Source organism: Tetrao urogallus (genome assembly GCF_951394365.1).
Source record: "Tetrao urogallus genome assembly, chromosome: 9".
NCBI lineage: Eukaryota > Metazoa > Chordata > Aves > Galliformes > Phasianidae > Tetrao > Tetrao urogallus.
In genome coordinates, this window is record NC_136822.1 from 12,207,323 (window position 1) to 12,222,760 (window position 15,438).

At 53.1% G+C, this 15,438-nt stretch overlaps 1 protein-coding gene across 1 annotated transcript in view; it reads left to right on the forward strand.

Moving 5' to 3' along the window:
* The window catches only part of XXYLT1 (xyloside xylosyltransferase 1), a gene marked incomplete at both ends in the record, with an annotated part of 35,110 nt that extends 28,892 nt beyond the window's left edge, over positions 1 to 6,218 (forward strand). Inside the window, one exon of the mRNA XM_079540035.1 lies at positions 5,822 to 6,218. Within this exon, the coding sequence (XP_079396161.1) occupies positions 5,822 to 6,218 (397 nt within the window). The remainder of the gene's footprint in view (positions 1 to 5,821) is intronic.
* Positions 6,219 to 15,438: the final 9,220 nt, after the last annotated feature.

Here is a 15,438-nt window from a genome sequence, read left to right on the forward strand (position 1 = left end):
ACCTCTTACTTTTGCAGTGTTTTGCACAGTTAGAAGTAGCAAGATTTCACACTTGTTTTTTCAGCTGGTTTGGCAGGGTTGCAGCTCCATGAGCATCTCCCTTGAGTACAGTCAGACACTGTGGGCTGTGTGAGCCAGGGAAGAGCCTTCCCACAGCATGGTGCAGAGCCCCTGGGGGCAGGGTCTGTTCCGGTGCCCCGTGGCTTTGGTGAGCTTGCACCAGCTCTGCTGCTACCTTGGTGACAGAAACTGGGCCCTGTCTTGCAGCACAGCATGCTGTGGGTGGCTGCTGCAGCCATGCTTGATGCAGATGAAACCTCCTCACATTTGGTCAGGAGGCTTTTAGTCACTTCACAGCATTCCCATAACCGAAGAAGCCAGTGCCTCGGGCCCCCAGGCTGGGCCATGGCAGTGTCTACTTCTTTGTGACCTTGTTTTGGAGGCTGCCTTGTCAGGGCTGGTGGCAGAGGAGGCTGTCTGCACAGGGGGCTGGGCTGCAGGAGCATGTGCTGGGCCAGCAGGGGAAGTCCTGGTGGAAGTGTTTTTTATCTGGGTCCAGTGTTTGAATGCTTGGAAGTGCTGCTCTCCAGATGTTTCCTAGCACATGCAGGCTCTGTTTATAAAAAGCGCCTCAAAGCACAGCCCCTCCGTGCAGCCCAGGGCATCGGGCTGCAGATGGACGCTGGCGGCCACAGCCCCGCACTGTGTCTGTGTCAGGGGCACAGGGTCACGTTTAGAAGGATTTTTCTGAAGGGGCCACGGTCAGCCCAGTGGTTAACAAAAGCCTGAAATGCCTTCTCTTCCTTTTTCCTCCCCTCCACCAGGAAGCTGCTTCCTGCTGCTTTTCATCCCCACGGTGGCTGGGGTCTCTGGGCTGCCTTCCTGCCTTAGCTGGAGGCAGCTCTGCAGGGGGCACGAGCAACAAACGGCCAAGGCCGGCAGTGCTGCAGCTGGGTGGGCACGTGGAGCTCCAACACCAGCACCGTGGGTAGCTTTGTGCTCACTGATGGCCCCAACTCTGCTTTGGCCTTGTGCTGGGTTGGGGTCTTCCCACAGAGCAGCCCTGTGAGTCCCGTCCCTCATGCACCATCCGTCCTGCTGCAGTGCCAGCCCTGCCCTGGGCAGGCACCATCCCGCCACATGGGCCTCATGATGTGCTACCAGCTGCCTTTCCTGTGTGTCAGGGGAACTGTGTGTTTTACACAGCTTGTCCTGTTGTTGCAGAGCACCTGCTAATGCATTTTTTTCCAGAAGTTTCCATGTGTGTTTTCCCCATTGAAAAGCACCTGCAGGCTCATTTCCCACAGGGAACATTATGCAGAGTACAGCCCAAGGAAAATCACAGGTGGCCTCCAATGCCAGCAGGGGACAGGTTGTAGCAGCCAGCAGTGCCCGCAGGGGACAGCAGAAGCAGCCCCTTTCTCACGGGGGTTCTTTGCACAGAACAGGTGCTGCTCGAGCCCTGTGCCCAAAGGAACGTCCTGGCCTGTGCCCAGGCTGCTGCCCCGCTGTGGGAGCTGGGGATGGATGTGGCAGTCTGAAGCCTGGTTCCTTAAGGGAAAGTTATGATCTCACGATCCACTTCCAGGTGGGTGGAAGCATTTTTCAACCTTGTTCTTCTCTACCCCGGTCCCTGGAGAAGACAACGGAAAGCCATCCTTGGAAGGACAAAAGCTGAGTGAATTCAGGCTGAAGGAATGCTGACAGCAGCCCTGCCGGAACACCTTTCTCTCCCTTGGCCCCAGCACAGGGAAGGACAGCATGGTGCTGCAGGCAGTGTCTGTCAGTGCCGTGCTGTGCTCCTCGCATCCTGCATCCCTGCTTCCCAGGGGCCCCGTGCTCCCCATCGCATCGTGCCGTGTTGCCTGCGTGCTGGGAGGCAGAGCACAGCCTTTGTGTCAGCCTGGCTGAGGCCTGGAGGAAGCACTGGAACAATTGCTGCTTGTTTGTCCGTCTCCTCTCCCCGCGTTGTTACCTGGATTAGCCATCATGGGTAATCCACTGGGGAATGGTGTTGCTCAAAACTTGAGTCATTTGATACAGATCTGTTCACGCTCTGGGCTGGGAAGCTGCAGTTTGCAGCAGGGTGGTGCTAGGGGCCACAGCTCTCTCCTTTTCCCTATTACAGCCAACAACTTGCAGAGGGTGTAATTTTGTCCCTTTGCTGGCAGCCTGGCAACAGCTTGGACAGTGTGTGTTTTTGGAATTGAGAAGGCACAGCAAATGATCTGTTCCAGTGCTCTGGAGCTGGAAAGGCACCTCCTTCTCGGGCTCTGCACAGCACTCTGCCAGTCACTTTCATCGTGTTTTGAGGCTGACAATTACTTTCAGGGAATTACTGAGGGTAAGGGGAGAGAGCAGAATATGCAGAGATGAGCTTGAGCCAAGCTCTGCTCAGAGCCTGGAACTGCACTCAAGTCGTCTGTACAGCACTCCAGCCTGGATCTGAGCAGCTCGTGAGTGCAAGGCTGGGTCTTGCTTCTGCACATTGAGACTCCCTCTAATGCTGCATCTAGAGATCTTGCTTCCTTTTCCTGGGAGTGCCCACAAGTCGTCTTTGCAGGACATAGCTGCTCTCTGCACTGGCAGAGCCCCTCTCTCCCCTTCAGATCTGGATGCTGCCTGCGCTCTCCCAGTGAAGCAGTGAGCCCACAGCAAGTGCTCTGCTCCCTCTCCTCAGGAGGCCTGGAGACAGCTGTTCAAAGCTGAGCCTTCCTTCCAGGGGAAATTGGCACTTTCAAAAACCCATTCCATCCTGAATCAGATGAAAGGGAATGGTAGAAACACCCTGAATGAAATGAGAAATTTCAGAGTTCTGAATCTGAAGCATCTGAATGGAAGATGGTAAGGAAGAAATGGCATGTTACAGCTCTGGTTCTCCTGCCTTTATTTCTCAGGAAATTAAAACTGTGTACGCAGACATCATTAATAGAACTTTCCACCAGGATCACTCACCTGTGCACTGCTGCCTTCCAGCCCCCATGGTGACACCTGATCAGGGCTCCAGACCCTGGGCACCCAGGGAGAGGCCAGAGGAGGTTTGCTTGTTTGCTCTCTGCACAGCCCTGGGATTCCCGGAGCGTTAGAGCTGAGCACAGCTCAGTACAAGAAAAGTTTTGATTTAAATTTTTTCCAGTGCAGGAGTACCCAGCAGGGCTCTTCAGGTGTCCCAGAAGCTGATTTCCTTGCATCTTACAGCTGAATTAGTTCCGCTTCCAAGCTTGGAAGCATATTAAACCTCTAGGTACTAAATCCAACCACATACCATCAAATTCTTGTTTTCTGTGTAGGTGTATGGAGGCTTTGGTCAGTGCCTGGCAAATTCAGAGAGGTATCAGACATGCTTGATGTATTCTTTGTATTCTCAGCAGTGTTTCTCCCTGACAGCTTCACAGCGAGGTGGTGTAGCTTTGCCTAAGGCGTTAGAGCCAGAGTGAGAGAAGAGCTCTCTGCCTGGCTTTCAACAGAGAATGCTGCTTGGGGACAGCAGACCTTCTGAATGGCAGTGATTTGTGGGGCGGATACAACTCCAGCAGAAGCTGCTTGGGTAACAGCATGGGATGGATTCAATTCCTGCAAGTGGGAACAGCTTGTATATGGTGGGGTGTGCTCACTGCCCCGGGGCTGTGGAAGGAGCCAAAGACGTATTTGTGCTGCTTACTGAGGTAGTCTGATTTTTTCCCAATTGAATCACCCTCTTAGATTAATTCTGTGTGTTCCTAAACTCGCAGCAGTTCCTAAACTCTGTTCTCTGTGGCAGCTGGAAATTAGCTAGTGGAGATCACGCCTGCCAGAGCTGCTGCATCTGAGCCTTTCCAGGGCTGCAGAAGCTGAAGGCAGTGCTTATTGAGCTAACGAAATGTTGCCATTGGGTATCTCATTTTGAAGAAGAAATATTTCTACTGCAAACCTTATTGCACGGCCCCAAACCCAGGCCCAGTTTTGATCCGGAGTTTCCCTATGATCAAATGACAACAGTGATGCCATGGCTCCCCTACCTGCAGTTGGTGTTAGGCTGTTACGGAGCGGAGGCTGCCCGCCTTGCTGCCGTGTGCTGCTCTGCCAGCAGCGAGGCTGGGCAGCTGAGCAGCGTTTGGGTGTCCCAGAGCCGTGCTGCCTGCCCGGCAGCGGTCCCAACAATCCCGTTCCCCTGTGGTCCCTGGGCTCCCTGACCCTTCTGGCCCAGCTGTTGCCCTCCAAAGCACAGCGCTGCCAGGTGGATGCAGCTTGTCCCCAGCCACAGCTCAGCATGGTGATACTGGCACATGGTCTGGGCCGAGCTCACCATCCCCACACCACTGCGGCTGGGTTTGCTCCACCAAGGGTAGCCCACACCACTGGGCAGGGTTTGTCCTGAGCGGAGCCTTTGATTGAGCGGAGCCCGCGCTATCGCCGCTCGCAAAGCCCTGCATTGTACGTGGTGCAAACAATGTCCCTGCAGGAAGCCGGGCAGTCGGGCTGGGCCGCTCATGGGGCTGCGCTCTGCCGCCTTCAAAGCGTGCTGCTGGGAAGGACGAGGCTGCTGGCCGCTTTGGGATGCTGCTTTGAAGGTCTCCATGGGAACGGTGTTAGCTTGGGCCTCCAAGACCATTTTTGGCAGGAACAAGAAGGCGCTGAGCTCGTTCCGCAGGGAGCTCCCGTCCTGCGGTTCCTTCCTGGAGCTGGAGGGATGCTTTAATGGCTCCTTGCCGTGTGAAGCGGTAGGGAGCGGTTCCTGCACTGCACACGGAGCTCATGTGGAGGGGCTGCGGCTGAGCTGTGGCAAGACAGTGAGTGCCAGAGCAAGGCGAGGCCTTCCCCTTCCTCACCTCCGTGTGCAGCAACAGTCCCAGCCTGCTCAGCCACTGTTGATGGGTGACAGAGATAAGGACGACTGTCTCCAGGAGGCTGAACCTCATTATATAAGACCAGATAATGTGGAAAATGCGCACTGTATGCATACTTAAGAGACACCAAAAACCCCTGGCTCAGTGTCAGGTTTAACTCTGTTCCTGACGTTTCCCATCTGCTGATCTTGCTAGTGAGCAACGCAAAGGGACCGGCTCTGCTGTGACATTTGTGAAGCCACATGGATGTCCTCAGGCAGGGCGTGGGGCTGCAGTCACACTCCACCAACCAGAGCATTTCCAGGTTGTTGGGCAGCAGGGCTACGAGGAGAACATGGCTGCAAGTGCTGTAGGTGAGGTGAGAGCAGCTCTCCTGACACCGTTGGCTTCTTTTTGTTGTACTCTGCCCACTTTTGTTCAGTATTTTTACCAGGGCTCTGGAGAGAAACAAAAAGTGCTGATAAGATTTGCAGCTTGCACATCAGTGCCTGAGACTGTCCTGCAGACAGAGCTGACCTATTTTGTGCAGCTCGCTTGAACACCTGGTGTTGCAGCAGAATGCCAGGACCAGGGATCACCTCCCTTGCCATGCATTTGCAGTGTGCATCCTAGAGGGCTGTGGCCCAGGAGGGGCTGTGAAAACTGGTGCTGAGCAGCAGTGGAGCACATGTGGTCATTTGACCTAAGAAAGAAGGATATGATTTCCTCTGCATGCACAGCCATGTGAGCAGCCACACCATCCCGTGTCCCGAGTTCACTCAGCATAGGATGCTGATGCACACAAAAGAGGCTTTAGGAGAGAGCAGGAAGAACAATTTGAGGTCTGGACAATATCTCATGCAGGAAGGCAGAGAGCAGCAGCCACAAGGGACCACGCTGGGCGGGGGGGGCTCATTTCCAGCCTGCCCAGACTTTTGGTGGTGGCTGCTCTTCAGCTGTGCTCACTGACTCCACTCTAATGACCTCCCTACTAACGACCTCCCCTCTGTCCCCAGGCACACGTTCTGGCAGTACCGCCGCGAGAACCCCCAGACCAGGGTGGGGGAGCCCCCTCCTGACGGGCTGCCTGGCTTCAACAGCGGTGTGCTGCTCCTCAACCTGGAAGCCATGAGGCGCTCCAAGCTCTACAACCAGCTGCTGGAACCTGGCATGGTGCAGAAGCTCACAGAGAAGTACCACTTCAAGGGTCACCTTGGGGACCAGGATTTCTTCACCATGGTGGGGATGGAGCATCCAGAACTGTTCCACGTGCTTGACTGCACATGGAACTGTCAGCTTTGCACATGGTGGAAGGACCACGGGTACAGCGATGTGTTTGATCAGTACTTTCGGTGCGACGGTGAGGTCAAAATTTACCACGGGAACTGCAACACCCCTATCCCTGAGGACTAGGGCACCCCTTCCTCCAGGAGCAGCTGTGACTGCAGGGTCCCTGTACGGCTGCACAGGCTGCAGTGGCCGCACCAGCGGTACCTCCTGAAGCATGGCCAGCCCAGTCTGCTATGTTCCAGGGATATCCCTGATCCCTGGCAATCCCCGAAGCGTTCAGTTTCCCACTGCCTGTAGTCCCACCCGTCCAGAAGAAGGTACAGTCCAGTAGCTGGCACAGGACATACAAGATGCCTGGGCTTGGCTCCGTGGCTCAGCCTGGGGCAAGTGCACGGTGCCCCTCTGCTGCAGCCCCCGAGCACAGGGACAGCTGGCAGGCCTTTGGGTGACCTTGCTTTGGCACCTTGCAGGGAGTGCTGGCTCCGTGGGTGCTGTGCAGCACTATGTTGTTAGCCAGATTTCAGAGCCAGGCAGTTGGGTTTTGTTTAGACATTCCTTGGTGGCCCATTTCTGCAACTTACGCAGAGCATGAGTCTGCTCTGTCTAGAGAGGAGACACTGACCTCAGGTCATCTTTCTTTTCAGCATTCCAGAAAGGCAAGAAAGCTTTAACGACTGAAAAGCTGCTTTAAATTTGTGTTACTTATGAACAAAAATTGAATGCCATATGAACTTTAAAGCCTTTCACTTGTTCTTCTTAGCAATAAAAGCTTTACTGCTGTATCCTGTCTTAAAAGCATTCAGCAAGCGTGTACAAATTGGTTCATTTTTCTAGCTTTGCCTTTAACCTTTTGTACTGTAATAAAGCTGCAAACATAAAACACACTTTGCTGTTTTTCTGTGGCACAACTGAAGTCCTGTGCCATGGGAGGTTTTGTGTTCTTTTTATCATGATTAATAAGTAGCTGATATGTATCTGTTGGGCAGATGAAAATGGTGCCCTGTGCAGCTTATCAATGTGCTTAATCACCAGTCTGTTCTGAGTGAGTGGTGCAATAAATTGTACCCTGCTTGGGCTCTGTGCTTATCCCAGCATGCGTGTGTGAGAGTGGCGGTTGCCAGCAGGGATGGTGGTGTCAGTGTGACACTGTTACAGCCATGGGTTTGAGAAAACTCTTTCCAGGCTGAAACCCACTGGTCCCAGGTCTGTGTGCCCAAGGGATGGTCACTGAGCTGCCATGTGCGTGTGTGTGACATTTATGTGTGGAAGAGAGGGACAGGGCCGTAGTTACAGCTGAACCTACTAATGGCATGTGCAGCGTGGTTAGGGGGATCCTGGCTTCCTCCACCTGTGCTGTGAATGAACAGGTATTTTTGTTTGATGAGGGAGAGTTTCTCTTCCCCGTGATGAGGGCAGCAGGCTGAGCTGGGCTGCATCCCTAACCCCGTGCCCTGGTTTGGTGGAAATGCCACCAGGTTCCTGTTGCATTCTGCGGAGCTCTGCGGCCCTTCTTCCATGTAGTGCCCCTGAGAGAGAGCTGGAGCACAGGGCAGAGCCCCAGCCCACCACGCTGCCTCACATGCAGAGACAGGGCTGTGCCATGGAGCTGGAGCCAGGGCGTGCTGAGAGCACTGCATCTCGTCTCTCTGTACTTGGTGTTGTTCAGCACACACGAGGAATTGCACACAGAGCAAACAGTATCCCCTGTTGTCCGGTCGGCTTTGCTTTCAGAGCTGTGCTCGAGCTGCATGGGATTGCTGCTCGCCTCTTCGGCGTTTCGTAACGCTGTCAGTGTTTATTCTCTTACTCATTTGTACTTCTTTCCCATTTGAAATGATCAATTGTTGGTGTAAACTCACCTAGGGAGCAATTACTGTAAGCCTAACCCAAACAGGCGCTGGGGGTGATCCATTAAGCAATATAACAGCCCTCCCCTGCTCGCTGCTCCCAGTGGATACAATATTTACTTTTCAGCTCTTTGCTATTCATACTGAGCGCACTTCGGTCGGCATGCCAAGAATAACACAAAACATAACAACAGGCTTCAGCCTTAAGATGTAGTTTCTGACTTTGCAAAACAAAAAAGCCAACCTATTATTTCTCCTTCCTCAGCAATGCCCGCAATGCCCTCTGCAGCGCAGCAGAGAGGGGCTCTTACCACCTCTCCACCTTCAGGAGAGCAGTGGGTAACCTTAACTCTGCCCCAAGAGGCAGCAGAAAGAAGGAGGAAAGAGGTGTTTGGGGCAGTAGGGCTGGCATGTGGCTTTTTTTCCTTTTCACACAGGTTTTTGCCATGTCTCTGCACTGCTTTGTGAGGTTTCACTTCACACTTTTTTCCCCTCAGACAAGCACCTGGCTTGGGGATATTTCAACCAGGCTATGTAGCAGCTCCATCTTTTACCATCATGAGCCTCCGTGGCTTAATTACTAACTGCTGACAAATTGCTGCCTGGTCCTGTTATTCTTTTCAATGCTGTCAGGGTTGGCTTTGTGAAATTCACTTGCTCTGGAACTTATTTATTTGCCAAGCTGCTGCTAATGGGGGAAGCACTTTGAGCAAATTACATCATGGAGATATTTCACGGGAATTAGTTTCATTGTACCTAAAATTTCAAAGTTAATTGAGGCACTTTGCCTGTTGGGAAGCAAAAAATAAAAGGAAAACCAAGACAAAGTGGAGTTCAGAGCTGCCAGAACCCACTGTGCTGCGGCAGGTTTCTGCCTGAGATCAGAGGTGCTTGGCTGTCATACAGCAGTGATTTGTCACCTGATGGTGATGGTCCCAAAGCCAGGCAAGGCATGGACTGCACGCAGAGCCATGTTCATGGGGTACCACGTGGAGAATCTGCCTTTATCTCCTGCAGAGCGCTTCCTCTGAGTGTGTTTTGCTGAGATGGAAAAGCTTGGGGCCTTCTTCAGAACATATCCCTCCCTTGGAGCTGGTCAGGAACACAGCAAAGACATATACCTCCAGGTATGTGCTGAGGAGAAAGGGGCGTTGTATTCAGAGCACTTATAAACACCAGCAGCAGAAGAGAAAAAATAGAGGCACATGGAATGGAGCCCCTCGGACCAGTGGGTGCTGGCAATGTCTGGGACATCCAGCACAGTCCCCGGAGGAAATGCCCAGGGCACTCAGGGCAGCTGACAGCCGTGGGCAGGGATCCTCAGAGTGCTGCAGAGCCCTGGGTCAGAGAGCAGCACCACACTGCAGGGGTTAAAGCAGCTTTGCTCACACAAGGATGGTGCAATTTGAGAGATGCAATTGAGGAGAATAAGCAGTGTTTCAGTCTCCCAGAAACAAAAGAAATTCTGTCATTATGTAGCATTTCTGCTTGGTGGTTTTGGAAGCTGTTAGTGCTGTAGAAAAGGCAAAGGTGTCCAGCAGCAACTTTTGTTTGGTCATTGGAAAAGATGTGCTTGCCAAACACTGCTCAACGCACACAGCACTAGAGCAGAAACAGAACAGCAGTGCTCAAAGGCCTGCGGGCTTGGGGGGTGCTCACTGGGAATGGGGAGATGGCTGGAGTAAGGTGAGGAGAAGTGCTGGTGCTGTGCTCTGAGAGCAGAGCCTGGCAGCGGTGCCAGGAAGGAGCCCAGGTGGGTGCACTGAGCAGGTGGGGATGTTGCTCCCAAGCAGAGCTGGCCTAGAAGGAAACACCGATGGAGAAATGGCCACGGGGGCCAGCATGCTGTGCCTGCCCCAACACACCGCTGCTGCACGCTCTCAGAGCAGCACACAGTGCGAAGCAGGAAATACCAGAAGTCAGCACTATTGAAGCAAACGCAATGATACGGGTTATCTTGAGACATTTACTTGTAATCCTCCAGTATTTTTCAGCAGATGCCGCTAAATTTCTTTTGCCAGTCATCACTGCAGTGAAGTTTTTCCAGCAAAGAACAAAGGTGATAAAAAATGCACAGAGTGTTTGATCTTCCTCTTCCCTCAAGAGCTATATGTAGTAGGATGCATTATCGAATAATAATAGGGGGAATATTTAAATAGCACCAGGGTGAGGAGGGAGTGCCAAGGCTGTCATATGCTTGTCACAAAAACCAAGCACCAGAGTGTTAATGAATACGTGTGTCAGCTAAAGCTGGGCAGGAGCAGCGCCAGGCGGGTGTGTGCCTGCAGCATCACCTGGAAATCACTCCCCTGGGAAGGGGTGCTGCTATGTGCCATCTTGCAGCCCCTGCTGCCCAAGGGTCCCTGCAGCCTGTGCTGGGGAAGCAGCAGCGCTGGAATGCAAACCCTGCTGTCCCCTGAGTCACATCTGAGGCAGGACGGGAGCTGAAGCCGCCACTGGGCTCTCAAATCAGCGGGGCAGGAATGCTGTGGGCAGATGTGAATTATACGTGATGGTTTCAGCTGCACTTATCCTTCTTGAAATAACTTGGCTTCTTGTGGATCAGTTGTTTGAAAACCATAATTGATACCCTCTGCGCCCTTTATAGTTGCCTGTAAAATACAGCCTTGTGGAGATGCAAGAGCAGGCGCGAGTCCGACCGGAGGTGCCCAGGGCTCAGCACAGCGGCGGGATGGAGGCAAGGAAAGCTCTGTTTGTCCTGTCCCCACCGAGGAAATGTCTGTCCAGCGCTGCTGCTCTGCAGCTGGGAGCAGGCCTTGGGCAGTGCAAGAGGTCTTGGACACAGCTCCTCACACACGGTCTGAGCTCAAACAGTCACAGGCATGCTTGTTCCCCCAAGCTCCAGATTTGAGAAACATGAGGCCATCAGCTCTTGCTGCCTGCAGAAGTCCTACAGTCAGGCATCCCCCTGTGCCGCAGCAGTAAGGCCCTTTTAGTTATGGTCCCAACTCATTTGCTTTTGTCTAATTTCTCCTTCAGAGAACAGATGTTGCAGCCTTTTGCACACTGAAGATCAAACCGCGTTATTTTTAACCAGGTCTCATAAAGAGGAGGAGCATCGTGGCCACCAGGGCCGTGCTGAAGAGCTGAGCAGAGCTGAGTGTGGGGTGGCACGGGGTGTGAGCACAGCCCGGCCTGCGTGGCACAGCAGCAGCGGCACGCGGGGCAGCAGTTCTGCTGAAATGATAAACGAGGCTGCAAATGATAAACGACCAAATTCCAAGGTTGGTGGCACAGGAGTAATTAATCACCACGGTTGTGTGTGCAGCGGTGGATGTCAGCTCCAGAGCCGCTCTCAGTGCAGTGCCATCCCGCCTGCCTGCTCTGGCTCAGGGTGGCTGTCCCGGGCTGGGGTGAGGCTGTGCTCACCACATCCCAGCTCACTGCCCAGCCCGCAGCCCCACATTGCACACCAGGAAACACCTCCGAGCTGGGAACTGCCAGAAGAGCTCCGCAGATGGCAGGGCACGCAGACTGCTGGCTTGTTGTGGCACGCCTCTGCTCTTCCAGAGCCGAAAACATGAAATCTCCCGTCATCCCAAATTCTTTTGATGGTGAGAGAAGGCAACTGAGAAGTTTTGTTGCACAACCTTCAAGATCAGACGGTAATTAATTTAGAACGCTCTTTGTTTCCTTGCACAACATACAGGCTCGGCAATTAGCTGGAAGCAAATATTCCTCCTCGTTTTGCTCAAGTATAGTTTGAGCGGTGTCCCACACGTTTAGCATTAACATTATCAGCTGCAAGCATTGTTGAAGCTGAAACCATTTGCCTGTGGTCTGTTTTTCTATGCTGAAGCATTCTTAATGCAGTCTCATTGCTGCCTGGGAAAGAAAGCAGGCGGAGGTTTCTTCTCCTCTCAAACTGCTGTAACAAACAGCTGCTGGAAGCACTCTGGAGCGCGGCTCAGCGCAGTGCTAGGACAACACGGAAGGAAAGCTTCATGCAGGCTTTCATGCCAAGCTGTGTTGTTCCCATCCCGCCTCCTACGCGGAGCACCAGGTCCCCTCCCGCGCTGCTCAGCGTTGCTCCCCAGTGGTTTCTCAGATTGCATTGGCTTTCTCCTGTTCAAACAAGGCAGGTTATATAAGAGCCATGTCTTCAGGATAGGCTCTTGCACACAGCAGCTGGCTCCCAGCAAAACATAACTGGTGTGAGCAGAGGCTCATTGCATGGCCTGTGCTCGCTGGGGAAGAAGTTTGGATAGGCCAGAGATCTTCAGTCAACATACATTTTATGATAGACAAAAAGATTGCTGAGAGCCAGGTGAGCAGTGATAAGTGCTTCTCACAGAGAGGGCAGCTAATCCCAGAGGCCTCTGCTATTTTCCCCCCTTCAGAATGAGGGGAGGTGAAATTACCTGCCAGCACCTCCACTGTTCAATCCTGAGAGCTGGAGAGCAAACCAAGGACTTGGTGCTGTCTGTGCTGATGCCCGTGAGCAATTTCAGCACCAAAGAAACTCTTGTCTGGGAGTCTGTGCATCAGAAGTCTTTGGGTAGAAATCAAAGAGCAAAGCAAAACTAAGTCACCCAAGCAAGGAGTGGTGCAGAGCCCATTGCTGGCCTATGCCTGGGCTGCACCTGGGCAGATCCGAGGTGAGGCCATACTGGCTTGGAGCACCTTCTTGGTTAGGCAGATTAGATAACCATCATCTTCAACCCCTGTACTTGGGTGTTTTGGGATCTGGACATCTGCTGCTGCAAGTTCAAACATTTGCTCCTGTTTTCCAGGCCATGCCACAGCTGGGTCCCACTCAGCACAGTGCATGCTGCATGAGGAGAGCATTAGCTGCGCCTGCAGCATGGATTTATGCTCACCATCTCTGAACTTACTGCTCCAGAGGGAAAAATGATAGCATGAAAGATAATATCTGCTGGCAGCTTTTGCACCAGCCGGAAGGAGGCATGAATTGTCTCCAATAGTTATTGGCCATGCTTATGATGCAGAGGCTTCACTCAAGATGTGGTGGGACATAGGCTTTTTACACATTAAATGTTAAAAGGTAGGATCAGCTTTCACAGTAATTTAAGGCTGGTGTTTGTTCCTGCCTTACTCTTGCTTCCCAGGTGTACCAAGGGGTATATGCCATCTTTTTGGGAGCCTTATCATTATTAGACTTCATAAGAAAAAGGCTTTAAACAGTCCCACCGTTTCCTTCATTCAGTGGACTGTCTTCATTCAGCACACAGTCCATAGTGTTGGGTGTCCTGCCTGCCCTGCAGTGGACATGCAGCTTTAGGATGTGAGCAAGTGCGGGAGGCTGAGAGCCCATCTCTCATGTACGCCTTTCCCTTTGCTGTGCCCTCAACAAGGCTTCTCACACCCAAGGTCAGCCCCACAGTCTGGCCTGGCCCCCCTCCCGGAGCACACTGGCTGTGACCTCAGCAGCAGCGCTTCCTGGCAATTAGCAGCCAGCGGCTAATTAGCACTGCAGGGCCGAGCCTGCCGCCAGGAAGGGGCCACGCATAAGCTGGTGCTGGGAAGTACCGCGGGTGCTCGCCAAGTGGGCCCCTGCAGGGCAGGGAGAAGAGGGTAACGTGCTGTGCCCCACATGGGCGGCAGAAGACCATCCCTGTGTTGTAGGTGTCCCGCTGCTGGGCTCCTCCATACCACCAGCCGCCTCTGCTGGCCACCTGGGAGGCAGTGGTGTGAGGTCTGACGATGGGGTCTGCCGGCAGTCAGCCCAGCCCGTACCTGAGGCCATACAGAGAGCTGCTGCAGCTCCAGCACGTAGAGCCTGCAGTCACACACAGATGACAGAGAAGGCAGTGGCCACCGCCAGGCCGTGTTCATCACCCACCTGTAATCGCCCTTAAACGTGAGCGCAGCTACTTCCCACTGGCAGCTCATGTTCATTTCCCTTGGCGGGTCTTTAATCATGCTCCTGACAGTCACCCTCTTAACCACCCTTCTATTTCTGGCATGCATGTCAAAGATGACAGGATATTCATCAACCAGGTATTCCTTATTGCTACTTATGATTTATTTTCTCCCCAGCAACCAGAGCTACTCTGCCAGGGCCCGGGCACTCGCAGCGCTCACTGCAGGGCTGCAGTGGTGTGAAATTTCAGGTTGGATTTTTAAAAAAATCTGCTTTTTCCAGGAGAGTGGTGATGCACTGGCACAGACTGCCCACAGAGGTGGTGGGGTCACCATCCCTGGAGGTTCAGTTATGGAGACACGGCACTGAGGGTTGTGGGCAGTATTGGTGGTAAACAGACAGTTGGATTGGATGATCTTAGAGATCTTTTCCAACCTTAGTGATACTGTGACTGGGAGGAGTGAGAATCAGTCCTCAGCTGTGTCAGCTCCAGCACTCCCTCCCTGCCAGCTCACACTGCCAAGCACCATACATATACACAGCTCACTCCATCAGCGCCGTCACAAATTTGACCACTATGGGTAATATTAACAACACAGAGGCCAAGATCTCTTTTCCATAGAGCTGCACTAATTGACTCTGATTACATTTCCTCACTTCAGGACTGCATCCATTAGCCCTGGCGGCCGCCACCCCATCCCTCTGTGCAGCTGGGTGCCAGTGGGGCTGCACCGATGTGGGACATCCTGTTTACTTGCAGGCGGTAATGGCAGGCCGTCATCCCAGCACCTGGGGACGCCCATTAGCCGACTCCTCACCCACTCCTTTACACTCTGCCATGTGTCAGAGCTGCTGATTTGAAAATCCGAGCTCGGCAGCTATTGTTTAACATCTTCCTGAAGCCGTCGTTGGGTGGGAAGTGTTTTATAGCTATTATATTTTATAATGTGCTGTATTGTTTGGCTTTTGCCCTCCAAACGCTGAACAGAAATACTTATTGAGTACCTCTCCTTCTTACGGGATTCGTCATCCCCTGGATGGGCTGGCAGAGGCTTTTTCTTGTGCGCACCGCTCCTTCCTTCGGCGCGATGTGCTGCCCTGCGTTGTGAACTCACGCCCTTCACCCTGTTCTATTTAGGCAGCTGCCTTACTGCATGGATCTCATGCTTGGATGGACACAATCACAGCCCCACACCATCAGCCCGCCGCGGCTGTTTCCTTTTGTTCAGCACAAGAACAACATGATGCTCTGCTCCCCGCGGAGCTCAAGCTGGGGTCAGTGCCCCTCCCCGCCCCGCTGGGACACCACCAGGAAACACATTCAGCTTCCAGCACAAGGAAGAGCACACAAAGAATGTAGGAGTCATCACCCCAGCTGCAGGGAGCAGCATTACAACTTGGTCATCTCTAGCTCACGTGCACCCTAATGGAGGCGCGGACCTTTTATCCAAGCACAAGCAATGACAGCTTGGTTAGTTTGTGTTTGCAAAATCGCTCTCCACGCACAGCCCACGGGGCAGGGTGCAAGCAGGGACACCTCCTTGCCTTGGCTCCAGCAGCACGACTGCTGGTGCACCTGAGCAGCTGCCATCGGAGCGGGCAGGCTGAGGCAAGATGCATACATCACTTAATTCCTTCTCTGTAAATGATC